The following is a 27,709-nucleotide window of genomic DNA, read 5'->3' as shown; positions in this document are numbered from 1 at the left end:
AAATGTGGCACGGGTAGATCTTTTCTTCTAAATGTATTGTTGGAGGTGTCGTTGAAATTCCTAAGTGGCTGGCATAGTCACACACTACAAAGTACATATTCCAGCACATACAGCAATGGTATGAATATCATGAAACGAAATCGAAGCTGAGGTATCCAACAAACAAACACAAAAACAAGCCCTGTACAAATGACCGGAGCGCCCTTGAGTAATCAAACATGAAAATCATGCATCCATCGTACTCTGCGATCTCATCACACCTCTCCCAAAAAACTCACTGACAACCCCGAACCCGTCCTTCGAGCGCTGTAACTCCGCCTTAAACAGGTCATGCTGATCGGCAGTGTCAACCTGTCGCTGACGAATGGCTCGCAGCGTAGCGTTGCCTGGTGCACAGACAGGACACTGCACGTCATCCTCGACGCGGTTAAGACAGCGTTCGTGGAAAGAGTGCTTACAGAGGAAATGCACTGTGGGAAGATCGAGGGTACCGCCACAGGATTGGCAGCGACGAGATTGGAAGACGACTGGTTGTGTTGAGAGTGATTCGAGTTCTTGTTGTTTGGCAGCTGTTTCAGATTTGTAGCTTGAGATGAGGCGGCGATTCTATTACAGTCAAGTTAGTTTCGTGAAACAGGAAAGGGTAAAATGGTAAGATAGGTAGAAGTCGTGAGAGGTTCCTTACCGTAGAGATGTCCTTGCGTTCTCGTTCAATATTGTCACTCAGATACTTCTTTACTCGGCCCATGGTAACAACAGCGTTATTGCTGAGTGCTTGGATCACCTGTAATGGAGACAACAGGCCATCTTCATCAATGCGGCGGAGAACAACATCTAGCTCGTCGCCCGCCTCATCGAGGGTCTGGGGACTTGAAGCGAAATATGTCAAGGCATCGACGTAGAGCTGAGGCTCGTCGGGGCCATATCGCCGCAAGGCTTGAATGGCACCCTGGGTGTCCTTGGCCGAAGTAAACGACCGGAAAATGTCTAGACGCAACCCTTCTTGCTCACGCACGAGCGTAGACCCCTCGCGGAAGTTAGATAGATCAGACAGAAGTAAAACGTTGGATGTTGAGATTGGAATCTGCGAGGGTTAGAAACAGTGTACCAGATACTTGATAGTCAGCGTTACTCACATCTTTGCCTTCAATCAACTTTTTGGCCTTGGTCTCCCATTCTTGCTTCGTGGTTGTGTCTTTCACCCTCTTGGCAGTATCCAGATACATCTCGAACAAAGTTGTGAAAAGATCAATTTTGGCCTCTTTGGTCAGTCCGGACTGCTGTCCGAGTGTTTCCAGGAAATCAATGAATTCTTTAGGATGATCAACGAAAGCAGAAAAAGCAGTTCGTGGCTTCGGGATTTCGTATTCAGGCACGGGTTCCTTGATTGGTTCTTCTTTGGTGACAGTCTCCGACACAGTAGCTGAAGCTTGCACTCCAGATCCACCAGTCATGTAGCGCAGTGGCAAGATGCCAGCTAGACTTTGAAGAGTGCTTGATGGCTGAGCTTGGGGCTCTGCGGGCATTTCCACTTGTGTTCGAGGCCGGTATTGACCGGCGTAGTAAGTCTTGAAGAACTCTGTTGTTTGCTCGGGACAATGGGTCAATAAGACACGGGCGTATTTCATGAGATTATCATATGCCTGAAAAAATTAGCTACCTGCATTGTCAATTGGGGACACAGACGTACCACTTCAGGCTCTAACCGCCATATATACTCGACCGCCTCGGCGTACTTCTTGGAGTCCTCAATTAGAATATCGACTACCATATCATTCTCGCCATGTTTTGTCGCAAGGTACGCTGCCTGCTCGTAATATCCTCCTTGACGACACATGGCAATAGCAGTCTCCAGATCAAACTTCAGCTCGCCAGGAGCCTTGATGAAAGAGTCTAGTTTGCTTGTGTCCTTTAACTTGGCATAGCAGTTCAAAAGAAGCGTTGTGTGGTCTACAGTGGCCCGGCCATGGTCGTGTAACTCTTCAAGATACTCGATCAAATTGTGAATCCGCTGAGTGTCCAAGTACTATGATCTCGGTCAGCAGGGCAAATACGTGCTCAGAAGAAACATCGGACTAACCTTGCGAATAACCTGAGACGGTTCGGTGTTGTCAATGGCCCGAAGATATTGTTGCATGGCAGTATCATAATCCCCGCGCTGATACAAGAAATCGCCGTACTTGCGATAAATGGCGTTCTGCTGTAATGTATCGATGCCGATTTTTTGTGCAAGATTGATGGCCAGAATGTAGAGATTGCGCTCGTAGAGAATCTCCAGTCTCTGCTGGAGGCTCTTCTCGCGATATCGAAACAACTAAAACTGTCAGACAATGCCATCAAATATAGAGGATTCCCAACCCTACCTTGCCGTCAGTAGTCAGAAGATACAAGTCACCCCATTCCATGAAGATTTGCTTCATTGGCGACACAAGTGTCTCATTGTGCGCAATGAACTTCAGATCCGTGTCCAGTAACGTGAACGTCGTCGTTCCAAAGATCTCATCAGCTGGATTAACGCTATATTTGCCTGGTTTGTTAGACCCAGCTTTAGGCGGGCAAACCAGCGCCACATAATCGTGGAACGAACGAATGGACGTCTTCTGGCCCTCAAACGCATAGCTAGGCCCACGACCACGGGGCCCATAAGTGTAAACGGCATCGTCCCGGGCAATCAGGATATCTCCAGTCTCCCGATTCAGAGTCATGCACCCCAGCCCACATCCTGTATCCTCTAAAACACGAGCTGGCTGGCCTTGTCCTCGGCCCGCGATAACCAATGTCAAGATACGGCTTGTAGTGGAGATGTACAGCGCAGTCACCTGATTATCTTGCATTTCCAGCCCTGTGATCGGCTCTTCCGACTCGAAGACAATACGTTGGCGCGCACCTCGATCGTGGATCAGATCGCCACGGATAATGGTAACTGAACCGTTCGCGAAGCCGACAGCTACCTGTGACAGATCATCTACAGCTGCGAATGCGGATATCTATTTTCTGTTAGTGGGTCTGAAATTCGCCCTCACATCCTCGATTTTTTGCGGTAAGTGAGGTTCAGCAGGGATCTCGCGCACCGGAAACTGTCGTCTAGCGTTTTGCACGGAGACTGTCGATAAACACCGTGGTCCACCATCCTTCTTCTCGGTATCCAGCGCCCAGACCTTGAGAACGGGCTCATTTGACAAGTCCTCTGCCACAGTCACGAGAAGCGAGGTTCCATTGATCTGCTTCATATGGTTGATCGAGCCCGCATCGTGCGCCTTGAACGAGCGCACAATGCGGAAGGATGAGGAGAGGATGTGGACGAATCCATCGGCTGTACCGAGAAATAGGTTCGCGGAGCCAGTGCAGAGGCTTGATAGGTCACTCTATGGCTTAGAGTCAGTGGACAGGAAAGGCAACGGGGAGAAGAAAGTTGGAGAAACGTACACCGAAGAGCGCGGAGCTCTCCTCTGGTAGTCTCACCGGGGAGACGTCGATGAAGTTGAACGCTTTCCACTGGGTATATAGTCAGACATAAGTCACACAGGGGTGCGTGGGAGTCAGCATACTGATGTCAGTGCCATTTGGGCTGCTGGCCGGCGATTGGTGACGGAGCTAAGTTGGAGGCGGCCTGGAGCTATCCCCGCTGCGGGTGCACGGACCATTTGGTTCCTGCGGATCTATAGTGTTCAGTAAACAAGAGAACAACTTGACTGGTCTAAGATCATGAAGAAAAGGATATTTGGTAAATACGAAAAAGGCTCGTTGAAGGCCAACAGCATTTTGAGTTCTATTTTTGAGAATAAATCTACTCGTCTGATGCCTACGCAACAATAAACCATGATGACGCTTCATCAACAACAGATTCAAGGGCTCTATGGTAATGTTCAAGAACAAACCAATGAGACCAGCATACATGAAAGATCAATGTAAGTGCGAAGTCCAAAGTATTGATCATTGATGGTAACGTGGGTCAGGGACAGCCTGCTAGTTGTTATATATGGGTATGGAAACGTCCTAATCCCATCGGCCCACGTGATCACAAAGCCGGGATACGCAGACTATGAATTTTTAGTCGACCACAGGATACTAGATCATTGATGCATTGGACTAGGTAAGAAAATTTCATTCATGAATCGTAATGGCCTATATTAAAAGCTGGAGGTCGAAGCACGCTGTACAAGTTCAAATTGAAAAAAAGGGGAATCAAGAGCCAAGAATGAACAAGAATCAGGAGAAGGGCACGCTCATAGCCAAGAATCTATAGCAAACTCCCAAGTTCTATCTCATGTGTATCAAGTGTATCAAACTGAAAGGCTAGAAATGGGCACCGGATGTGGTTGATTGTCCATATTGATCGAGATCAAGGCATCCTTCAGGTAAAGCTTTGCTGTAGCCAGCTGCCAGCATCAGCGATGGCCTGACTGAGATTGAAACTATCCGCGGTTCGGAGCCCTCCTTGCCCATCCTGCGCATTGGTAGGTGTAGATCCACTCAGAACAAAGGGGAGTGAAGTGCCTTCGGTAGTGGATGGATGGACAAATGTATGATCAGGTGGTGGGGAACGTGGAGATGGAGGATGCGAGCTTCCAACTTGAGGCTGAGCTATGTACGAATCTGGGTCAAAAACCGAGATTGGAGATGAAACGATGGGAGAAGGAGCTTCGGCTGTATGGATGGGTCGTGACTTAATAGGACTGGTCTTGCGCGTTGAGATCGAGCGAAACGCTCTTGGTCTTTTCTCTGTGCTGAAAGTAAAGGGAGTAGCGGCATCGATCATGCACTGTGTGCTCATGGCCTGCATCTTGCTCTTCTCGGATTGTCTGCTCTCAGGCACTCTGAAACTGTGAGGTAATGCTCTTTCCGTTGTATCGGGCCTAAAGAGAGGAGTTTCTTGTGCCAGGAGGGACTCGTCACCAAAGTTGGCCATTGCGCGCTGCTGGGCTGTTGTGATGCCGTATTGAGCGGGGCTCTCCAAGTCATCCTGGAAAGATTTCTGTGCATGCAGCAGAGCAGCTTGTGTAGATAATTGCGTATCTGGACTGGTTTGTTCGTGGATTTTTGAGTTCTCCTTAGGCAAGATTGTCGAGTGAAGAGATGGCACGCGGTCTGACAAGCCTGGTGGAAGCGGCACTTGCTGCGCAGAAGGAAGCTCGTCGTAGGTATTTTGTTCTGTTGCAGTTGGAAAATATGTACTCGTAAAGGTCGTCCCCTCTGTATCATTGGCGAATCGCAGGCTCTTCGATAATTGTACCGCTCGGCCTATTTCCCGGCTAGCTCTCTCAGGCTCACTCGGCCCAGGGCCAGTCGTCTTCGACTCTGCTTGAAGAACAGGCTCTACTGCCTCTATAGGCTCCAGTGTAACGTTATTATGGTCCTCATCGGCTAGGATAGATGGCTTTGCAGCAATCTTTTCTGCAGCCGGTGACTTGGACTCAGACCGCGTTCCCGGGACAGGTACACGTAGCCTATACTCGAAGCGCGAAAGCTGCGAAGTCGAAGATACGACACGAAATGAGTTGCGTTTCTCACCACCCGGAGAAATCGTTCTAGTCGGCGAGGGAATAGCAATGGTAGGGCTCAGGTTCGGAGCTTGCGCTGGCGATCGATTACCTGGTGGAGAAGATTTGGCTGCTGTTATTTGACGCAGCCGCTCAGAAAGCGTGGCTTTTGGGGGCGTAGCTAAGTTTGAAGATGTATGAGACGATACCGGAGCCACAGAGCGCGGTTCACGGGCACGAGGCCCAATCTCCCACCCGCTATGATCACTCTTCGGCGTTGGAGAACTAGGCGGTTCGAACGATTTGAAGTTCATTCGACGTCTGTCCTTCTTCAGCCAAGCTGTTGATCCAGGCCCAGCAAATGTGGCATCGTCTTCCAAACGGGGCTGTTCTTTCGGTCTCTTGGGTAACCGGGGAGAAGCTCGGCTACTCTCCTCCGCGCAAGCAGTACCGGACGGCCTCTTCTGTCCTGATTTGGGAGGAAGAGAAGCTCGGTTGCCAACAGAACTTGTCGAGGGCGAAGCGGGGACGAATGGAGACGCCGAAACAGTAGGACGAGAGGGAACCGCCACATCCTTTTTATATCTCTTGTTCCGTATATCGGTGTCTTGAACAATCGTCCCAGGGGTTCTATTCCGCACCCCAGAGTCTGTAACGCTCAGCTTTGTGTCGGACTTCGTAAGGACCTTCCTCTTCTTCTTCCACGGATTCTTCCACCCCTCATCGAACGGCCCACGCAGCGCCGCGGAGGCGATAAACAAAGGCCGACCCCGAAGATACGCCTCTGCTAGCCTCTCGATACGCTGGCGCTTCGCAGCACGGGCCAAATCGTCAAGTTCATCATCGGAGCCTAGTAGCTCATACGGATCCTGGTCTAAGTCGGCAGGTGGAGGGGAGCATGTTTCGAGAGCGACCGGGGAGACGGGTCGTAGCTGGTTTGGCATCGAGAATTAGAGCGCCGTTGCGCGGCGTTGGTATTTGAGGGCTGCGGTCGGAAGCTGTGACGAAGCATCCAGACACAGACCCGTTTGAGGGGTTGTCGTCATTTCTATGGTCTTCTGGGTTCCTGTCGGTGAATTAGGCGCCTAACGCGAATAGCACTTAACGCGTGAAGTGCCCCAGCAACGGAGGGGGATTATGTAATAGATCGGCCAGATCTAAATCGACGATATCAACCAACCTTTGTTACCACTTCCACCTGTGACCCGTGGAGTAATGCTCTCAGCTCATTCGCTTATCACTAGAAATTGATTAAAAGCAGCTACCGAGCACTCAGTCTATGTTCAGTCCACACCCAAATTACCACTCAGGCCTCACCCCGCTGTTGCTTCATGAAACGCCTTGATAGCCATCTGTGGCTAGAAAAGCAGCCATCAAGACTCACAATTGTGAGCTCACGAATGCCAAAAGGATGATTTATAACCAGACTCGAGATTTCATCACCTCTAATACCAGTATTCTTGATATATTACTCAATGCGTCGTGAATAGCAACAGCTTACTTGAATATACGCTGCGGCTTCACTATCTAGGACTTTATATTTAACCATTCCATCATTCCAGAATATAGAACATTCAATGTTTACGTGCTACACCCACAGGTCCTTCAAATATAGCAATACGATTTCCATTTATGGCTTTAGCTAGCGTGTAGATACAATTTCAAGAATGATCAGAGTTCACCGAAAACTTGGTCCACGCAATCAGGACCAATGTGCCTTTGAAGATTTAGGCATGGCAATTGATGGTGCCACCATTCACGTTGACCGGAATAGAAGCACTGGGGTTCCCGTCAAGATCAATGTAGGTGTTTTCAGCAGTCAATGTCGTGACATAAGCCCAGTTGTTCTTGAGCACGCAGTTGATCGACTGGGGGAATGCAGTCAATTGGCCGGAGGAAGCTACTACTTGTCCACTGGCATCAACTGAAGTGCCAGCAAAAATGCTGCTAAAATGCTTGTCGGTTCCGTCGGCCGAGAATGTAGCACCGGCATTGGCACCCGACTGGTCGTTTGACAAGGCGAAGGTAACTTGGGGATACGAGCGAGCATCGATGGGGCCGGCAGAAACGGCAATAGCAAGGAGGGAGCAAAGAGCAATGATAGACTGCATTTTGCTTGATGTAGGAGATGAATGAATATTTGATGGTATTGAAGAAGATTGGAGCTTTGATATTTGTAGACTCGAGTTGGGATGTGTTTCTGTGACTGGATAGTAGACTGGGCAAGGCAATAGCTTCCTTTTATATTCCTAGTTGACTGCTCGGCGGTCTAGGAAGCAGGTCTAGTCATGAGGTCGATCTATTCTTGAACCCCCGGATACGGAAGTTAGGGCCCCAATATCTTCTCACCGTACCTGCTCAGCCCGCAATGTTGGGTAAATGGGGCCACTGTCATCGCAGGGCTATGGCATAGAGCTGCACTAAATGGTACGCCTAGATGCTGACCCGTACAGCTGCAGCTCTCAGGGCGACAATATCCAATCACTAATCGTCTACACCGGTTAAGTTGACTAGAATGCGGACGAACGACATGCACATTTCTCAAATCGTAGATCATATTAGTCACATGTACATATTGGCGTTGCCATCATCTGGAGTGGGGGGAAAAGCAACTGAAACGCATCCTATAGTATTGATCAAGACATCCCAAGCCGGCATCGTAATCCGGAACCCCGATTGAAAGCGAATCGAGAATGACATTCTAATGTGAGATTTGCCTTCGTCCATCTCGATTCAAGGTGAGACACTCTATGTCAGCCCATTGAAGCCTTAGCAACAAGTAAACTCTGATATAAATACACATTACAAAGTCAGGTTGAAGGACGAAGACATGGGTCATATAAGCAACGAGCGCCAGGTAAAACATACAATAGAGAATCATTAGCGGCCCCTATTCTATATACTAGTATCATTGTCAATGTGCTATAAATGCTACCCGTCTTTTAGTATGCACTGTAAGCATACTAGGGAGAACCTTGGAAGTATCAGTCAAACTTCTGTACGTGAATACGAGATTACGAACCTTAGCATGGTGAACCAGTAACTCATGGTTCTGCACGGCCGCCCAATTTCTCGTATTTTTGAATCACTGTCTTGGCAGTAAAGTCACAAGTCACACACATAGTGGCTCTTCTAGAATAGTGCGATCGAATACCTTCCTACATTCGAGGCAGTGCTGCAGTGAACCCTCGGGCAACATGGCCGAAGCCCTTCCACCTGCCTGAGACATCACGACCTCATAGTCTCATCTGACGAGACAAGGGCACTAGAGTGAGATTCCCGCCCCATGTCAACCTTTGCACATTGCTCGGTTTCAATCCACCATCGCGGGCTACAGCTTCTTTTGGGTACGATTTCGGAACAAGCCAAATTGTTAGGTCAAGTTGGCTATTATATTAACGCAGCCTTTCGCTCTCTGAATTGACCTCTAATAGTCAGAACTGACGCAAGACCGCATTCAATGAGGCCTTCCAATGCTAGGTGAGATTCTCAATGCAGTCAGAGGAGCGGTGAAATAGGTTCCCCTTCCACGAACCTGGGACCTATGAAAGAAGATTTATTCTCCATTATTCAGGAAATCCGGAAATCCGGGTTGGAAGACAACAGAAAACATTAAGTTTATTGGATGTAGAAAAAGTTATAATAATCATAATGGTGCGGCTTAGTAAATGATTCTTACACTTTGATAGCGCAGGATAGAGCTTATAGACAGTCGCCGGAATCAGTGAGACTACACCTGGGTGCATCGAGCCAGACATCGGAGATGAAGTGGGTATGCCCGCTAGTCTTTCCTTTCACATCCAGCTTATAAGGAAAAATCGGGTTAATGGAAAGCTTTCAGTGGACATTGCGTTCAATGCTGCATGCATACGAGTATGTGCATGAAAATGGTGTTGCTAATAGGTAGACCCTCTAGCTTGAGTGGCTTGTTGGTACTGATCTGAATCGATATCATATGCGGAAGGGAACAAGCGAAGGGCTGAAAGATAAAGCTTGCTATCATACGTCTATCCCAAGGACAGTCTGCTTGGTGTAACCCACCATCAAGACCACGAAATTCATCTACATAATATTTGGCAGTGAATGAAGATGTAAATCCGATAATACCATACCATATTCACATGAAATAATCCACGTAATCAAACAGTGGACAAAGAAAGAGGAAAGAGATGAAGAATGATCAACAAAATGCCACCGCAACAGCAATCGCCCACAGATATCAAGGGACTTGATTTGAAAAATTCAGGGTCATCAGAATTGGATACATTCACGCAACACAACCTAAAGCATACACGCCGCGAAGCCTCAGGATAATATCAAATATCAAACATCAATATAACATAAAGTCACATAGCATGGCATTCGTCTATGATAGATTCGATCGGGGTATCGATATCGATTCGAAGCAGCAGGCCATCGAGGCAGGCCGGGCAAGATAAACGTAGAAAAAGTGAAGTTGCATAAAACAAAACTGACGAAAACGGGGAATTGAATGGAAATCATTCATAAGAAATAAAAAAGTCATTAGGTGGTCATCATAACGGAGTTCTCAGCTCGCTCTTTCATTCGCATGGCCTGTGCCTCGAGAGAGCGGACCATCAGTTTCGTCACTGAACGTGAAATATTAGTATCATATGGTTCGAGGAATAGGTAGTGGTGTATCTTACCTGGCCAGACGGCAGCCCGGTCCAATAGGCTTGCCGTGGCAATCAATATTTTACATCCGTATCCTCCTTCCACCACACTTGGCAGACGTTGCATAACACTCAGCGCAGACATAGAGTTGTTGTTCTGTACCTGGCGCTGCATCTTGGTCTCCACATTATTAAGAATCTCCTTGATTTTGTCCACTAGCTTGCAATCTTCGTCCTCAAGCAACATGACACCAGGCACCTGGGTTAGGTCGAGATCATCTTGACCCAGGATACCGAGGTAGGGCCCGACCCGTTCTTGAACTGTAGTGATCCACTCAGCCAGCACCTGTGAGCAGTCAAAGACACACATCGCGCACTGGATGGGGAGTTCCCTTGATGTAAACTCGGCAAATGTGTTGCCCAGTCGATCCGACATGGAAATAGAGTCAGCGGCGTAGAAAGCTGCTTTGCGTAGGTTCTTTTCACGCTTGGACTGGCCGATGTTGTACACACTCGATAAGGACTGCATTGGCTGTTCTTGAGTAGGCGTTTTTGAGATTGCGAGATCTGCAACCCCTAGATCATTGATCGATTCCCTTCGGTCATCGAGTGACCCAGTAAGAGATGGATCTAGGGGCACGTCGCCCATAGCTGTGTCGATTTGTTGGAAAACCTCGCCACCACGTGCTAGTTCATCTGCCATGCCGTTCCAATCTCGTTGCCAGAATGCCTCTTTTGTTCGACCCAGATTAACAAATAGTCGGACATACGCCAAGTCAAGTAACGGGATACTATCAGCCGACAAAGGCCCAGCACCAAAAGGATTCGGGCGTTCGAGGCTGTGCACCGGGTTACTTGCCCAGGCTGCCTGCCACGCTCGTAGTGCGGGTTCGATGTGTGATTGCATGGCCTCGGTCTCCTGTGCAGTCCATTGTCGACCCATGTGCCGTTGTCGAGTTTCCCATATATAATTGTGAAGTGAATATATAAGAGCGAGACAGCCGAATGTGCTAGGACGATTTTCGGCATTTATTGGATCATCTGTGCTGCCACCACTGAAAAAGAGATTCTGGGACTGGTTTTGTTGCTGTCGTTGGCTGGCTGTGAGAAGGGAGGTCAGAGCAGCTGAAAACGAGACACTTTTCTTTGAGGCAGTCTGGCCTCCCATCTTTTTCCACGCCTGGGGAGATTCGGCAGCCCAAAGGTCTTCTTCACAGGGTAGGTCAAGTCGAATCTCGGAATTTGTCAAAGCTGGCGCGTGATTATATGCCGACACTAGGAAACTGGAAAGGGTGAAAATCGCGTAAAGAGTGCGCTTTCGTTCTTCGACCACCTTCCAGTTCAGCCAGTCTCGTCTTTCCTTTGGTTGGCTGAACGATGAAGACATCCAATTTTCAGAATCATTCGAACCATTGATTCCAGCCGTGAGATGGTCCTGTGGTAGATTTTTCGGGTCCAAGTGGTGTGTCAATTCAGCTGCACGAGCCAAGCTGACCAGTGCTGCGCAGTGTGTGCTAGCGATGTCTGCTGATGTCTTGTCCCCACATGTGTGGCCATATATCACATTCAACAGCATCGCTTGTACCAGCCAGAGCGGTGTCGTGTGAACCGAGTTGTCGCGACTAATGTTTGAACGATTCAGAGCTGCAGACATATCGGCCTTTCTGCGCTCTTCTAGGTACAGTTGAATCATCTTCTTTGCGGCCTCGAATAGTTCCTTAGAGGCCGCTGGGTCATGTTCATATAATGCCCCGATGGCAGCCATTGAGAGGATCAAACAGCCTCCTCCACCTGAAACACCAGTCGAACTGAGATTGAGGTGTCCGCTTGGCGTGCGCAGATTATTGGTATATTCAGGGGCCTGAAAGTTGAGGGTCGGGGTGTGAAGAAAGGGCAAGTGCGGGTGAAAGTAGTTTAGATAGGCCGAGATATATCGTTGCAAATCGGAGGTACTAGGCAGTTGACCGGAGCTGTTGAAGCCAGTCGAGCGGGCGAATAGTTCTCGGCTGTTTAGGAGTCCACTTGCGGGTTGAGAATACTTGCGGTGATTGAAGCCAGTGGGTTGCGACATGCTCGCTAATAGAGCCTGTCGTGTGGAGTCTGTAAATGTATCCGTTGAGAGTGGGGAATGTTGATTTCGTAGGGCACTATTCGGGAAAGGAACGTTGAGAGGATTAGGAGATTCTCCGCTTGTTGCCATAGAGGATGATAACATACTCTGCGAATGTCCCCCCACGATGGGCTGGCCGACCGAAGTCATGGATGGAGGGGTAGCATATGTCTCTCCAAACGGGTTCTGGGCCATCAATGCCTTGGGCGATACTGTCTCCGGCTGGATCCCCAAGTCGTTCAATGTGGTCGGCGAGAAGTCGATTGTCGCAAACTGGTTGGCGGAGGCCGAGTTGTGCATAGGGAATGGGTTGTGCCAGCCATTAGACATCGGAATGCGGTTTGGGCCATCTAGCATGGCCTCGCTGATGCCGCTCTGACTACCTGTGCTCATGGCCGACGGCGATGACTCGTCGATTACCGAGTCGTTTCCATTCCCTAAAGCCACGGCCGTGTCGAAGCCGTTCATCCAGTCAAAATTCATTTCCTCGTCCATCATGGGGTCCGTGGCGGGGTGCATGCCATGGGGATGATGGCCGAATGGGGAAGAAGGGGAGTCACCAAAACCCTGGGGAGAACCTGCGAAGTGTAATTGCGCGGGATTGATTGTGCTTCCATGGCCCATCAGCATACCGTCAATGCCGAAATCAAAGCTCCCATACACAGGCGCTGTTCGCATTCCACCTGACATGTCAATGGGCAATCCTGAAGTCTCAATCTTAGCCAGACCGTTCTGGTGGGTATGACCGGAGCTGAAACCGCGATAATCCATGTTTGATGGGAGCGAACCCAGGCTGGGGTGATACGCATGCCCTGAGGGGGTTGGGGCAGAAGATGGGTTGCCCGAGTTAGCGATTCCCAATCCGGCACCATCAATGTGACTGATTGTGTTCGCTCTGGGACGCATGGAAGATGTGGAGGAATTGTTAGCGATGGAGTTCTTACGAACCCGATTAGCACCGCCCGGGGCTGCTGCACCAGTGCTTTCACGACGGCCATTCCTCGGACGAGAAGATGGCGTTGTCGTCATATGCAGCTTTTGTTGATGGCGAAGCAACAGGTCACGGCGAGCAAAGCACCGGGCGCAATCGGGGCACTCGAAGGGCTTTTCCTTTGTGTGCGAACGTTCATGGCGCTTCAGATGCTCCAGTCGCGCAAAGGAGCGACCGCAGGTGGTGCAGACATGGGGCCGAGGCTTGTCTGTCTTTGGGGGTGGGATATTTCCATTGGCGGCTTGGCCATTGGCCTCGCCCTGTTTCTTCTCCTTGGACGGAGCTACCGATATTGCGAGTTCAGAATTCGCAGTTGAATGAGCTAATTGGTACCAGAAAGTGTACTTACCAGGCATATCTCCGGGGGTTTCGTTGATACTGGCTAAATCCACCACGTTTTGGCTATGGGTTCGGTTATGGCCAACCATAGCATCAAGTAGCATCCTAGGAAATTTCAAGAAATTGCCTCAAAAAGACCAGAATCGCCTGTGGTCACTGAGGATGTGGATTGGGGAATGCGGGGAGGGGAAGTCAGGCGCAGCCTGGAATGAAGGGTCTCTCAAATGTCAAGTCACTCCCGGAGTGACAAAAGAGATTGAAGCGGTCGAGATAAATTTACACTATTGTCGCATCAACGACTAATTCGGTCGGATGACATCGGGTCAGCATGTTCCTTTTTCTCTCCAGGATTGGAGTGCGTCGAGCCCAAGTCATCACGATCAAGGACCCAGGGTAACGGGAGCGGCTATTCATGGGACCATGCTGGAGCGGATAAGACCCACCAGAAAGGGACAGCAGCTGTACAGCACGTTTCTATCGATCGGGGAAGTCGATTACGTCGAATTTGTCCGAACGTTTGAATGGAAACAATGGGGAGGAAGGAATAAACAGGTTCAGAGGACCTGCAGCCGGTGGATAAGGAAAGCCGAGGATGTTCTGGGGGAGGCAACATCAGCAAGGCAACCGGCGTTAACCATGATAGACGGGTTGCGCAGCACGGTCGCAGTACCCCCAATCAAAACTTACAGGGTCCAACAGGAAGTTGAAGAGAAATCTCAAGCTTCCCGAGCATCCATTGACTAGAAAGATGATTCGCCTCCTGTCACAAAGTCACGAAGCTCAAAGTCTCTCTGTCGCAGCTACAGCATGCGAGTGGAAAGATCCGGAGATAACCGAGATAGCGGACAATGGCAGATAAGCCCAAGATCACAAAGAAAAGGACAGGTGAGTGTGAAGAGATGAAGAAGTTAGAAGGTTGAAAGTTGATGTGATAGAAGATGAATCCGAGCAACGATTACGCCAAAAGGTACCTGGGTCTTGGGTAGTTACATACCCGTGGTCCGGTGGTTCGTGGCAGTAAGTGGCGGCTTGGGAAGCTTCGTATACACCAAATACACTAAACCCACTATGTATTCTGTAATTAAATTAAATTACACCGTTACGAAGCACTAGATTAAATTACATGGAGGTACGCGCCCCGGTCTCGCAATAAACGGGCCCGTAGGTGCAGGTACAGCTCCCCCCACGTTCCACGCACGGATTTCTAACCTTCCTCAAGAGTCCAAGTCAACACAAGTCAGCCAACAGGATCACTTTTGATGATTCGATTACCCTTCACAAAGTATTAAAGTATGTACTCGAGACTCCAATACAGTATCAATGATCCACTCTCCAACACGGCCGAGAAGCGCCAATAACCGGACTGCGATTACCCAGGGTGATACTGAATGCGGCGTAGCCCCGAATCTTACGACCACGCACGGCCTGCTCACCGAATGCCCACCAGTTCCTGGCTCATGTTATCGATGAGCGTTATTGGCTCCAATAGACTGGCCGCCACGCAGTTGCTTTCTTGGGTCTAGTGGCGTAACCAGTCAACGCGGCGCTAGTATTTTGGCTTCCCTGGTTACTCCGGGGTTTGAGCCGAGGACGGGAATAGCTGAAACAGCGATAAGGAACAAAGAGACTGACTCCAAATGGAAGCCTAGACGACTATGACTATAATTCTCAAATGTAATAATCATATCTTGATCTAGAGTAGGGTATATTGATTAGTGATTAGTCAAGAATAAGACACTTGGTTTTGGAGTGACAGTCTAGGCTCCTCGACGTGGCTCGGGGTCTCCTCGGTAATATGTATGGTCAAGTCATCCTTCCACGCCTACGTATCTATCAGCACACCTTTCTCCTGATTGCGCAGTAGGTTTCCACGGTAGCTCTGAATGGTCAAACCAATATTAAGTCCCCAAATGTGACCTCACATCCCGTGAAAGCCAACCCTTGGACCACGTATGAAGCACGTTACAACCCCTGCCACTCGGAAATCCCCCCGACACAAGGACGATTACAATCCCGGGTCCTCGTGACGGCGATCGGCAATGAAACGGTCCAAAACAGCGAGGTTGGGAAAGGTGGGAAAACCTGCGACAGCCAAAAGCCCCGGCTGCGGTCTATGATGTGGCCAGGTACCCATCAAGGCCCACTCAAGGCTGGGGGCTGAGGTCAATGGCGACCAATCGAGGTCGGCGGAAGGATCCGCTCAAAGGCCCCAATTTAAGGGAGGGCCATGCGCCATTTTTGTGGGGGAAGGACTTAGCCAAAGTGAAAAAAGGGTTCGTGTGGGGGATTTGCCATGATCAGCTTATGGATTTCAAGGGGGTGACCATTGGTGCCATGAAAGGGGAATGTCTGGAAGAGCGAAACTTGGCTATGTGAGTGGTCGGGCTGTTTTTGGCAACTTTTGCCACTCTACAGTGTGTTTTTGTGGAAGAATGTAGGCTAAAGGGCTAGATTTGAAGCTTCCGTACTCCGTACTTCGTGGCACAGGTAGGCAAAAGGCATCCCTTAAAGTTTCTTTCTAGAATCCTCGTGAGGCCTTCTGACTTGGCACGTTGCAGCCACGCCGGTTTGAGTTTTGGTCGCACGGAACGAGGAAGCACCCCGGACTCAATTGGCGCGACCCATTCGTCGTGAAATGCGGCTGGATCTGGGGTTACCGTGCCCGACGATCCCACTATTCGCCCGTTTCTTTCTAGGGCTTCCTTTTGACCCATATTATTTCTTTTCCATTATTAATTCTGTCTGGGGATGACCCGAACTTTTCGGATGTTGGCGGAGACTGGGGATCCCCCAGTACAATTGTGGATTCTTTGGCTTTCAAGAAACAAACACCTATAGAAAAACGACTCTCAATAGGAGCATCCAGTCGCACGGACGTCTCGTTTGCAGAATCCCCAGACCCGAGCATGCACACTAACGTAGACTAGATTACTAGCGGCCTGAGAGAGCTGCAGGTGACCCGAGGTGAGTCAAGGTCTAGTGACAAATGAAACGACTCCAACTGCGTCACGGGATGTGGTAATGTCTGAACTCTCCGGGCTTAACCTCCAAAATCCGGCAACACCAGGCCGAATTTATGCCACATGAGCAATTTAATCTGCACAATCGAGATGCCTTCCTATCCCGTGTTACCTTAACTGTAGCAGAGAATTATGATATGACATGGAAATGCGCTCAATGGGTTTACCTCCATAGAATTGCGTGTATTCAGTGTACCCTCCAACCTCAATGAGATAGCCCAAATGAAATGATTAATATATTTTTCTTTTTTTGCTGCTTCACAAAAACACCCGTTGTCATAACAATGCAGGTCCAAGAGCCGAAGTCAATTACTAGCCAATCTCAATCTTTTATGAGGCCGAGCGCACTATACTCTTTGCATTTACCACCAAAGCGCCACAGCCAACCTGACCAATAAAATTCATTCGCGACCCCTGTCTCAATGGATTCCCAGGAAAACCTACCTGCGTCATTGTACTGCTAGAGAAAGATATTGAGCCGAATCCAATGTTATTGCGTAACCGCGCTTTGCGGGTGATCGCTGGCAACTGTACGCGGTACGCCAACAAAAGCCCATAATTGCGTAGAGATGGGCGAATGAAAAGATCTCCTCACATTCCAAACAAGGCAAATCAAAAGCAACACTGATCATATCCACAAACATGTGTGACCTTACTAATGCCTCAGAAATTCTCCGATGCTCCAATGCACGCATCCCTGTCCTGCAACGGGCTGATCGCCCCATGGCCTGTGCTCGCACTTGTGCACGATGGCATCAAGTCCAAAGGAGGATCCACTAGTCCCCATTTATGGGCTGATCGGACTTCACGCCGTTTTGGCGTTTTGTAACTTCGTCCTGATTTGTGCAATTTGCGACCCTTATGGAGTAGATGCCGCCCTGTTTTCAAACACCGAGACTCTGAAGAAGTCCACAGAGCGCCTTGTAGGCGATTGGTCGGACCAAATTGATCTTGCAGAAGGGCTCACCAGACGTTTTGTTCTGTACTAGGTCTGCAGTCCTAGCGCTGTGGTGGACCTGCAAATAGCAGTACCCTCAGAGGGTCGTGGCGTTTCGCTTGGGCCCGCAGGAAAATGCAGAAGAAATGATCTTTGCTTCGCCCCTGGCGCTCGGGTATGGATGAAATACCCCTGGGGCTCTATTCGCTGGCCTTATGCGTCATTTTGTGAGTTTTGATCCACTTGTGATGATAACGTCGACGGGCGAAGGTCCGCTGTCCCGCCAATGGAGACAGGGTGGATTCGACAAGGATTCCACTGATCCTGTCAGGCAAAGCCCGGGCCATTCTTTGATGTGCAGCTCGGGTCGATCAGATACGCGACATGCGATTTGCCGCTTACCTTCCGGCATGTACTGTAACCCTTTTCCTATAGTAGTGTGTGGGCTGTTCATATCAACAGAATATTGCAAACACCTACGTAATATGTGTGCCGTGGGAATATGGCACCAGTCTAAAATTCCGTCACCTTGCAAAATCATTTTTCCAAGGACACCAGGGGCTGCCAAACTACATCGTCAAGCCCGGCAATAAAGTGCCGGTGATTGCCCGACGGCGGATTGAATCAAACTAATTCTGCTGGCGTCCCATTCAACTTGAAACTCTGTGAGATTTGCGACAGGTACAAAGTCTAGCAAGCCATGGCCAATGGCGCTCCACTTTAGCCTAAGAAGCGATGCGAAGGAAACTACAAGCGGCGGTCGCCTGAGGTCCCCAATTGGTTTAGATGATGCGCGCGGGATTTCTTGCAAGTGCGGATACGCCCGATGCTTGATAAGCTGGTGTCAACAGCCACGCCCGTGGAACTTGACATCGAAACTTTCCTACGTCGTAGCTGTCCATAGTACATTTTTTCTATTTACAGAAGCGACGAGGGATGTCACCATTGCGCACTGTCCACTACGCATGCACTAACGACCCTAACTACTAGCTCAAGTAGCTCTCTGGGTCGGTAATCCAGGTTGAAAACAGGCGCTGATTAAGCTGAAAGCTCACTGGTGCATCTGCATCCCTGCGCTGGCGATCAGAAAGTCCAATAGTAGGATCGGGTGATCTAGCATGACATCAACCAGTACATCAATGATCGCGGATGCTCAGACCTACCGCAGTCTCAATGCATAGAGACGATCATACAAATTGCAGTGGCAACTGAAAGTACCATGTGTAGACAACAATATGCGCAGTTGGGGGCGATCGAGCGGGATCGGCATCTGAAAGTGGTCAGAGCGAGCGCTAAGACAAGCCCAAGAAAACAAAAATTCACTTGAAGAATGCATATCTTGATTGACCACGATAACAAAATGACTGTTAAATTGGCCAAAGGACCAAAATACGACTAAGTCAAACTAAGTGGATCGTAGACTTCAAGCGTCAAGGCTGGGGATTGACCGGTGACTGATAGGGAACGGAAGATCGCGACATTGCCCGATAAGAGCACGACTATGGAAGTTGCTAGGACTAGTAGCTCTGGCGCTATTCCTTTACGCGGCTAGTTGTTTATCCTAGCCATTGCGCCTGATAGCATTTCGGTGGTTTCCAACGGAGAAATGCCGATGCTGGAATGAGTGCCTTAGCCTGGCCATCTGCAGCACGTCGAACTCTACTTGGTTGTAGTGCATGATCACCATACGGAACGTGCAGGCGTCGGATGGTGAGAGCGGCTAGATCTGATGTGATTGACTGGTCTGCTTCGTCGTGCATTAGTTGTATTTCGTATTGTTTCCGAGGTATTTCCAGTTAATGTTTTGCCGGTTTCCGCAAGTGGGTAAGTATACAAGCAGTGAGCTCAGACTATGTACCTCTGAAGTGTGGAAACTGCAGATTAGCAATAAAAGAAATGCATGATTAGTGTCCACGTTGAGGTTTAGTGTTTTATTCACGGTTACTAGCAAAATGATCACAGATGGTACCTGAATCCGATCAAGTGTCCACTGTGTAAAATTCAACTAAAGTAACCGAGGAAACCGTCTCAAACTGCTCCCTCTTCATGCAACACAAGTACAACCGCGCTGGAATCTGTCTGACCTTCAACGCCACAGACGAAACACCCATAGTAATCTTACAGTATGTTCCTCAATACCACCGGAAGCGACGAGCATCCGACTCGCAAACAAAGTCTCCCGAATCCATGCATGTCATACCTCGGCCATACTTACATCCGCCCCCAAGCGACATTTTGCATTCACATCATCCCTTTCTGCGTAGGATCTACAGTAGTGGGCAATCATCCTATGTACCTTTCACTTATTCCACATATTTTGTCCCTACTACGTAGGTCTAAAAATAGCCAAATGCGCCCGCTAGATACAGCACAGCATACTGTAGACAACTATATGTAGCTTCTGTTCGCCACAAAATAGAAAGACAATAAACGACGAAATCCAAAGCCAAATCGATCGACCCTCGATCATCCAACAGTCCACAGCCTCCCAAAGTATATGCAAGCTAGCAGCACCGCTACTGGCCCAAACCGCCCCTCACCCGCCACTAAACCCGCCAAGTACATGATCATAGAACCGACTGGCCTAGCCTGCATGTCGCACCCGACTCGGGCCCATCCAGGCGCCGAAATAATAGCGCACTGGCCCTAACAACCGGCTCCGTACCCACTACATGCTCAAATGTACAGCTCCGAGCTAACCCACACAAGAATACCACCCGGCTCTTCGATAGTTACGCTAAAGCCTTGTACAGGGTACTTATGCACAACCACATCTTCCAGGGCTTCTTTACATATTACCACGGGCGAGTACCAATACATGAAGTACGGTACCTGGTGTAATTATGGCGCGAGATGCACCGGAGTACCTCGTGCCGGACTACTCAGAGCTCAGCGGGTGAGTATAGCTGTAACTCGCACGCACTAGGACATGTTTTGCATTGCAGCGGGTTGCCCCTCCCCCCTCCACGTTACTATTTATTTTTGCTTTGGATTTTGTTGGTTCCGGGGTGCGGAATTAGTAGTGTGGAATTCCGCTGTGGGATTGGTGGGATATACTTGTGGTCTAAAGCTTGGAGCCCCGGGGGTAGAAGGTATTGACTACAAGCAGATTATACCTAGTACTTGATCAAACAAGTGAGCAGTGACATCACCAGGTGATCTGAATTGAACATGGATGTAGACGATCCATAAGTAGACCTTCCACTGTTTGATTCTATGTTAGAAAGGGAATAATTTTATTCATTGCTCTATCACTTCTATATGACAGGCTACAACTCCAAATCGTTAACGAGCAGGGCTCCACGGTGCTCGAATGGTATATGAGCAGGACATCACACATGACTTTTAGGTAATTACAAGTAGACTTGGTCGCTCATCTAGACACTGATGGTCTTGAATACACTGTAAAGAAACAAAAGGTTAGCTTTGCAAGTATCAAAATGATGTATATATCAACATACCTGAATCCGCTGCCACCAGTGGCCATCAGGGTACCCGGCATCTGAGCCTGCCAGTGCACTTCCTTGACGGAATCCATATAATGAACGAAAAGAAGCTGCGGGGGAATGTCGGCAAGGCCAGCCTCGCGGCTCTCCTCGTCGTCCAACTCAACAGCCAAATCCCACAAAGTGACAGTGTTGTCTGCAGAACCCACAGCAACCACACTGTCATCAGACGGGTGCCATTCGATACTGGTAATGGGCTCCTTGTGGAAATCGAAAGACGCGACAGGCGATGCGCGGATCTGGGAAGAAGGAGAGGCAGCATCCGGCTTCCAGTGACGCAGATCCCAAACGGCCCACTGGCCGTCATCGGCACCAGTCGCAAGGAGGTGGAAGGTCTGGTTGGACCAGCTCATAACGTTGACATCGGTGTTGGAGATGTGAACGTCCACGGCAGGCTTGCGGGACTTGGATCGCACATCCCAAACCTTCACACTACCGTCACTGCTGGCAGACGCGAAGACATTCTTCTCGTTCGGCGACCACTGGAGCTCTTCAACGGAAGAGGTGTGACCGAGGAATGGGCGGGTGTCGGTCACCCAGCCACCACCCTCGGTACGGGTAGTCGCATAGATCAAACCGTCATTGTCACCAGTCAGGAGCTTACCAAGGGGATGGAGCGGGGACCAGTCCAGAGCGTAACCCTCAGCCTTGTGCATGCGGAGTGTGGAAAGAGGCTTGGAGGCGGAGGGGGAAGGATGGTGCCGGGCACATCGAAGCTGGTAAGGTGGGCAGTGACGTCGTGGATGAGAACCTGCGAGTTCTCCAGCATAGTAGCCGTCAGGGTCTGTGGGGGCTTGGAGTAATCGGCCGATTGGGACGGGGTTTGGTGCGCGCGAATGCGGTTTGTCGTTGAGCCCAGGGGAATGGACTTGTGCTCAAGGATGGGTTCACCCATATCATCGTCGGAGTCTTCGTCACTCTCCGAGTCCTCACCGTCACGCTCCATCTTGCTCAATGAGCTCATCTTCAAAACCATCAATTCATTGTCTTTCGATTTGGATCCCTCCGCCTGTGTACCGGCGACGGCATAAACGGTTCCAGGGAACGTCTTGCGATTGTCGCCAAGCGAGTCGCGCACAATGTCGAAGGACAGGCAAGGCCAGGGTGTGGTGAGGGTGTGAAGCATATCGTAGGTAGAAGGATCAGGCGAAAGAGTCTCTCCGGGTGCCAATTTTGTCCGTCCAGGAATGAAAGTCTGCTTGTCGACGTCCATGCCCTCTGTACAATCCAAATCATTAATTTTCCAATCACTACTGCAATGCCAGCAATTAGACATTGAGAATAGTAGCACCTACCACGCTCTTCCTCCTCACGCTCTGCGTCTGGGCGACCATCAACACCAGCCTCCAAGATCTCGTCTTCGCTCTCGAACTCATCCTCATATTCGTCCTCAAACTCCCCCACTTCGTCGGGAGTAGCGTCAAGCATTGGGCGATCGCCCGCCTTGAGGGCAGCATCCTGCTCCCCAGAGGGATCTGCGGCTCTCTTAGACATGGTGAAAGTGTCAAAGAGATTTGAAATAAGGTTGGGTTGGAATGGAGGGGAAGTTCGTCCGGCGATAAGAAGTTTTTCAATAAATTTTGGGCGACAGCCGGTGCCCACGCTAATCCTATCGTGGACTAGCGCAGATCCATGTTTCCCGCATTATGTGAAGTTGCTGAGCTGAATCGCCAGTCTACACAGAGATAATTAATCTCCGGGCGCGAACTGCCTCGTGTTCCTGCATTGAACATTTCATCCCTGTCTTCAATCCTTCTTTCTTTCCGTCTCCCCCTTTTTCTTCCCATCATCTCCACAAATCAGTGCGAGCTGAGTCTCTGTTTACACCGCCCTCGATTGGTTCGCGCCCACTCCCCCGAATCTCAGACCCTGGCGATTTGTCAGATCTTCCTCGGTCGGAGGCAAAGGTTAGCATTTCAAAGACACCTTGCATACTGAAAATACTGTCCCATTGGGTTGTACTACCATTAAGACCAAGTAATTGGTCGTGGTTGGTGATATATCACATGGGTCTCTCCTTTCCCCGCAGGTGCTAAAGGACGTGTTACGAACAGGTACTCAACGCAAGGAAGATAAACTCTCTCCTCCTGACATACCCTCCCCGAGCACCAGAATGGATCCGCTACAGCAGCCTGTCTCAGAAGTTCCTGCTGTCGCGGAGCCGCAGCAGCCTCCTGTCGAGCCCCAGGCGCCAGAAGTTCCCCAGTCGCTGCCAGTTCCGTCCGAACAGGAACAGCCTGTAGAGCAGACAGAGGAGCAGCCCGCCCCAGTCAGTGTCAACGTTGAACAGCCTTCTGATGATGCGGTCGCTGCACCGGTCGAACAAGCTGCTGGTCACGTCCGAGTCGATCATGGTTACGCTAGCGACTCAAAAGCCCACTATCACTCTCGATCCACCGAATTCCACAACTCTGCTCCTGAATACCATCCTCAAGATGCCGACCCAACTTCTCGCTTCAATTCATCACCTTCCCTGACTCAGCAGCCTCAGCTTCACCCCGCATCGCGTCCCGGCTCTGGTTTTTCAAGTGGCCCGGAACGACATGGCATGTCACAGCCACAGCCATCGGAGGTCGCCCAAAGGGGACAGTCGTCGCAGGCGGCGAAGAATAGCGTTGTCATCAAGGTTGGAATGGTTGGAGATGCTCAGATCGGAAAGACTAGTCTGATGGTCAAGTACGTCGAGGGTAGCTGGGATGAGGACTACATTCAGACACTGGGTGAGTGTTAAGAGACTGAACTCGGTCTAAGTCTTTTTGCTGACCAGATAATCTCCTGCAGGTGTCAATTTCATGGAGAAGACTATTTCAATTCGTAACACTGAGATCACTTTTAGCATTTGGGATCTTGGTGGTCAGCGTGAGTTTGTGAACATGCTTCCGCTTGTCTGCAACGATGCTGTGGCTATTCTTTTCATGTTTGATCTCACCCGCAAGAGCACTCTCAACTCCATCAAGGAGTGGTACCGCCAGGGCCGAGGCTTCAACAAGACAGCAATTCCCTTCTTAGTTGGAACCAAATACGACCACTTTGTCAACTTCCCCCGGGAAGACCAAGAAGAGATCTCTTTGCAAGCGAAGCGCTTTGCTAAGGCGATGAAGGCCAGCCTGATCTTCAGCAGCACCAGTCACAGCATCAATGTTCAAAAGGTCTGTCCCTCTTCCTTTCGATCCTGTGTCCCGTCACTAACCCTTGCAGATCTTCAAAATTGTCCTGGCCAAGGCATTCGATCTTAAATGTACCATCCCTGAGATTGAGAATGTTGGCGAGCCCCTGCTACTCTACAAGTCTGTCTAAGGCCCCAGTCTCTAGTCGGTCTCATGATTATGTACATTGGGATGAAGTGATGCTCTTGACGAACGATGCTGACTCCTGGCCCTTGAGGTCTTCCATTCTGTGAATTCTCTTTTCTTTTTCCATTCTTCCAATCATGTATTCCACGTTTCTCTTGTCTGTGTGGCCCTGCTTGCATGATGAATGATAGGTGAATTACCACCAAATCTGCAGTCTGAAAGTTAGCCTAACTTATCCCCACAGTTTCTTTGCATTTTTTTTTTCTTTTCCTTTCTCTGTGTTCATTGGGGATATACCCCCCATCCATCCATGGACATACTTAGTCTTCTCTTCTCTGTTTTCATATCTTTTCCCTAGAGGGGCGCCTTTCAGCCGCTCCAGGCGTTTGGGAGTCCAAATGACAGGCAACATGGAAATACAAAATTCGAAAATAATATTGACTTGTAACCATACTACCTTTCAACAATATTTTGTTTTGCCACACAGGTACATATTTAGATCCATGGATGTGGTCCAAATATAGATTCGGGACCCATGGCTCATGCGGAGGCACACCTGCCCCTCATTTGGGGCCAAATTCAGGTTGAGCCGCCTGTTTTGACTTTCTACCTTTACTGTCACATACTGCTGTGACTGTGATTGATTTGGGGTTTAAGAGTCTCCACCAACCCACCCGAACAAGGCTGAGTGTTAGTCTCGCGCCAAGCCACTGGCGCTTGAAACTGTCATTACAGTCATTTCCAAGGACGAAGATTGTTGCTGTGTCCTTCACTCAGCCTATCCTGATCAAGTCACGAGCATCATGACTGAAGAACCACAGCTTGGCTCGATTCAAGAGCGGATTGCTGCTTTAAAGCAATCCCAAGCCGCTCACCCATCGGGCCCTGAGCCACCGTTATTCCGCCCGGCTGCCGATCGCGGCCAACCTCCAAGACCACCACCATCATACGATGAGAGCGAGTCCACTTTGGACGGCGACTCGTATAGAAATAAGCCCTCAGATGTTCGGACACAACGACCGGCGGTGCGGCCTCCGCCCACACCATCGCCACGACCGGAACTGAAGCCTAAACCGAAAGTTCCCCCTGCGCTGCCAACACGAAAGGACCGTCCGCCTCCTCCCCCTCCAGCGCGCTCTGAATTCGCGGAGAGACGTCCCGCATTGCCGCCTCGCAGACCGACAGAAGATCAACCACGGAGACCATCGATCGAATCAGTCACCTCCGATGCCTCTCACTCTACAACTGCGACGACCGTGAATAGTCTGGGACGTGGCGCATCGACAACGTCTGTCAATTCGACTAGCACCACTGGTACCACTGGCAGCGGTCGCATCAAAGCCCCTGCCTGGGGAGAGACAGAGCTACCTGTGTTGCCTCCCAGACGTATCAGAGAAGATCCGATCGACGTGCAACCGCCCTCGCGCTCAGAACCCAAGTCTGACTCCAGGCTCAACGGCTTAACCAACGGGTTAACCTCAAAGCTATCCTCATTGCGAGGCAAAGGCGCTTCACCCTCGCCACCTGCCAGACCATCACGTCCTGTTTTGCCGACACGCTCCTCAATCAGATCTGAGAAATCACCCGCGCCGCCGCCTCTTCCTGTGCGACGGCCATCTGGACTAGACGCACCTACATATGGGCCTAATGAAACAAACGAACCCGAACAAGAAGACCGCCCGAGCTTGCCGGCTCGGAGGTTACCCCCGCCTGCAAATGCTACAACTCTGGACAATATTCGACAGTCCGGGTTCGGTGGGTTGAAGACTCCAAATCTCCCTGTGAGACCGAATAGCACACCAGCAAGTAACACTTCACCGAACGGTGTGCCTCCCCCCTATTCCCCACGGATCTCGTCCAGATCTCTCAAAGCTTCAAGCTACCAAGCCAAAATTCCATGGCTCCTCCCCGGGCGCCGCACAGCCTCTTAGTTCTACGACGGAGTGCTTGGTATGTCGAGACTTTTCCGGTCCAGACGCCCGGGGAGCCCAGTATCCACGCGCTTCCCTCCCGACACAAGATCTGGGCTGGTTAGCGAATGAGCTGACTGCTCCATTCCCATCCCTGACCGACAAGGCTAGAGCCATATTCTCCTGGATGCATCATAACATTCACTATGATACCGTCGCATTCTTCAATAATAACGTGAAGCCATCCACTCCCCAAAATACCCTAGCCACTGGATTGGCTGTCTGCGAGGGTTATGCAGGGTTATATGCTGTGCTGGCCACGAAAGCTGGATTGGAAGCCGTTGTAATTGGTGGTGCTGATAAAGGATTCGGTTACGTCCCCCTAGCGCCAGGCGCACGCCCACCACCTTTCAAAACAACCCATGCCTGGAACGCCGTGAAAATTGACGGCGGACGCTGGAAGCTGGTCGATCCATGCTGGGGCTCCGGCTGCGTGAATGGCAAAGGCATGCCTTACGAGCCAAAATACAATCCTGCCTATTTCTCCATGTCAAACGAGGAGTTTGGTCTGAAGCACTACCCCGAAAACACAGGCTACCTCTACCGTGAAGATGGTCGCTTCGTCAGTTATGAAGAATACATTGTAATCAACCCTGACATGCCAACCGGCTTGAAGCCCATCAAAACCTACAGCGATGCCGATAAACATAGCATCGGCCGCAGGACTCTACAGCCAGAGGGTGGGGAGATCTCAGTATACAGCGCACAAAGCCCGCTTCGTTTCCAATTCGGACTAATCTGTGAACACTGGACACTGGCGCGGCACTCGCGTCTCAAGCCTGCTCTATTCCTACTCATGATCAAGGGCGTTGATGGACGGAAAGACGATCAGCTCGTCTTCCGACATATGCCTGGCTCTGGTCCAGGCGGCGGCGGCGAGTTCTGGTACGTGGATGTAGATCCTCGGATGCTCGGTGCACCTGGCCAGAAGGTATTACTTGCTGTGTTGACGAAGTTTGGTGAGCGCACGAATTGCCGTGGGATAACGGCTGAAGAGTATGAATCCCAACGCGGCCGTGTGGGAATGGCATGGGCATACATTGCACAATGGGAGCTGGTGAAATGATGATGATCATGATGACAACTTCGAACTGGGAGGCTTAGCCCAGGAACATAGGCAAATAATTAATGTTGGAAATCATGTACGACCTTGGAAACAGTCAATGTAGACCAGGGCCTAGTGAAGATGACTGAGAATGCACGAAGCATAGCACGTGTGCTTATGGTTTTACAGTTCAATGGATCAGTCTCTTTGAAAAGCCCTCATAAGTCATGTTGCTGACCTTGGGATCAGCATAATCTTTTAAGACTGACCGGGATTAAGGAGTTCATGCAGACTCAGTCAGCACTACATGTTCGATCAGTAACACATGTTTGAGTCACATGAATCTGATTTGAGTGCTATAATATCACACTTGACCACTAGTTT

General features: G+C 49.9%; 7 protein-coding genes across 7 annotated transcripts; 2 read left to right on the top strand and 5 right to left on the bottom strand.

The window, feature by feature from the left end:
- Positions 1-225: 225 nt before the first annotated feature.
- On the bottom strand, positions 226-3,563 carry N7503_010566 (tethering complex subunit PEP5; the record flags this gene model as incomplete). Its single annotated transcript, XM_057070112.1, has 9 exons — positions 226-606; positions 686-1,084; positions 1,137-1,643; positions 1,691-2,026; positions 2,081-2,314; positions 2,364-2,987; positions 3,072-3,365; positions 3,427-3,495; positions 3,549-3,563. 9 exons carry the CDS (start codon positions 3,561-3,563, stop codon positions 226-228), a joined length of 2,859 nt encoding a protein of 952 aa, XP_056916723.1.
- Positions 3,564-4,354: 791 nt separating this feature from the next.
- Positions 4,355-6,424, bottom strand: N7503_010565 (uncharacterized protein; the record flags this gene model as incomplete). The annotated part of the gene is made up of 1 exon (XM_057070111.1): positions 4,355-6,424. One exon carries the CDS (start codon positions 6,422-6,424, stop codon positions 4,355-4,357), a length of 2,070 nt encoding a protein of 689 aa, XP_056916722.1.
- A 783-nt stretch (positions 6,425-7,207) lies between these two features.
- Positions 7,208-7,591, bottom strand: N7503_010564 (uncharacterized protein; the record flags this gene model as incomplete). The annotated part of the gene is made up of 1 exon (XM_057070110.1): positions 7,208-7,591. One exon carries the CDS (start codon positions 7,589-7,591, stop codon positions 7,208-7,210), a length of 384 nt encoding a protein of 127 aa, XP_056916721.1.
- A 2,413-nt stretch (positions 7,592-10,004) lies between these two features.
- amdX (putative C2H2 transcription factor (AmdX)) lies at positions 10,005-13,658 on the bottom strand (the record flags this gene model as incomplete). The annotated part of the gene is made up of 3 exons (XM_057070109.1): positions 10,005-10,090; positions 10,148-13,498; positions 13,565-13,658. The coding sequence occupies 3 exons, from the start codon at positions 13,656-13,658 to the stop codon at positions 10,005-10,007; spliced, it is 3,531 nt and encodes a 1,176-aa protein (XP_056916720.1).
- A 7,230-nt stretch (positions 13,659-20,888) lies between these two features.
- On the bottom strand, positions 20,889-22,511 carry N7503_010562 (ribosome biosynthesis protein RRB1; the record flags this gene model as incomplete). The annotated part of the gene is made up of 4 exons (XM_057070108.1): positions 20,889-20,913; positions 20,973-21,691; positions 21,754-22,235; positions 22,313-22,511. 4 exons carry the CDS (start codon positions 22,509-22,511, stop codon positions 20,889-20,891), a joined length of 1,425 nt encoding a protein of 474 aa, XP_056916719.1.
- A 619-nt stretch (positions 22,512-23,130) lies between these two features.
- Positions 23,131-24,314, top strand: N7503_010561 (Spg1/Tem1 GTP-binding protein; the record flags this gene model as incomplete). The annotated part of the gene is made up of 3 exons (XM_057070107.1): positions 23,131-23,737; positions 23,799-24,166; positions 24,216-24,314. The coding sequence occupies 3 exons, from the start codon at positions 23,131-23,133 to the stop codon at positions 24,312-24,314; spliced, it is 1,074 nt and encodes a 357-aa protein (XP_056916718.1).
- A 799-nt stretch (positions 24,315-25,113) lies between these two features.
- Positions 25,114-27,346, top strand: N7503_010560 (uncharacterized protein; the record flags this gene model as incomplete). The annotated part of the gene is made up of 2 exons (XM_057070106.1): positions 25,114-26,134; positions 26,172-27,346. 2 exons carry the CDS (start codon positions 25,114-25,116, stop codon positions 27,344-27,346), a joined length of 2,196 nt encoding a protein of 731 aa, XP_056916717.1.
- Between the last annotated feature and the right edge of the window lie 363 nt (positions 27,347-27,709).

The sequence above is a fragment of the Penicillium pulvis genome (assembly GCF_028828015.1).
Source record: "Penicillium pulvis strain IBT 33274 chromosome Unknown scaffold_8_segment0_segment0, whole genome shotgun sequence".
Classification (NCBI taxonomy): domain Eukaryota; kingdom Fungi; phylum Ascomycota; class Eurotiomycetes; order Eurotiales; family Aspergillaceae; genus Penicillium; species Penicillium pulvis.
Note: the sequence above shows the minus strand (reverse complement) of the source record. Positions and strands in the feature narration are given on the sequence as shown.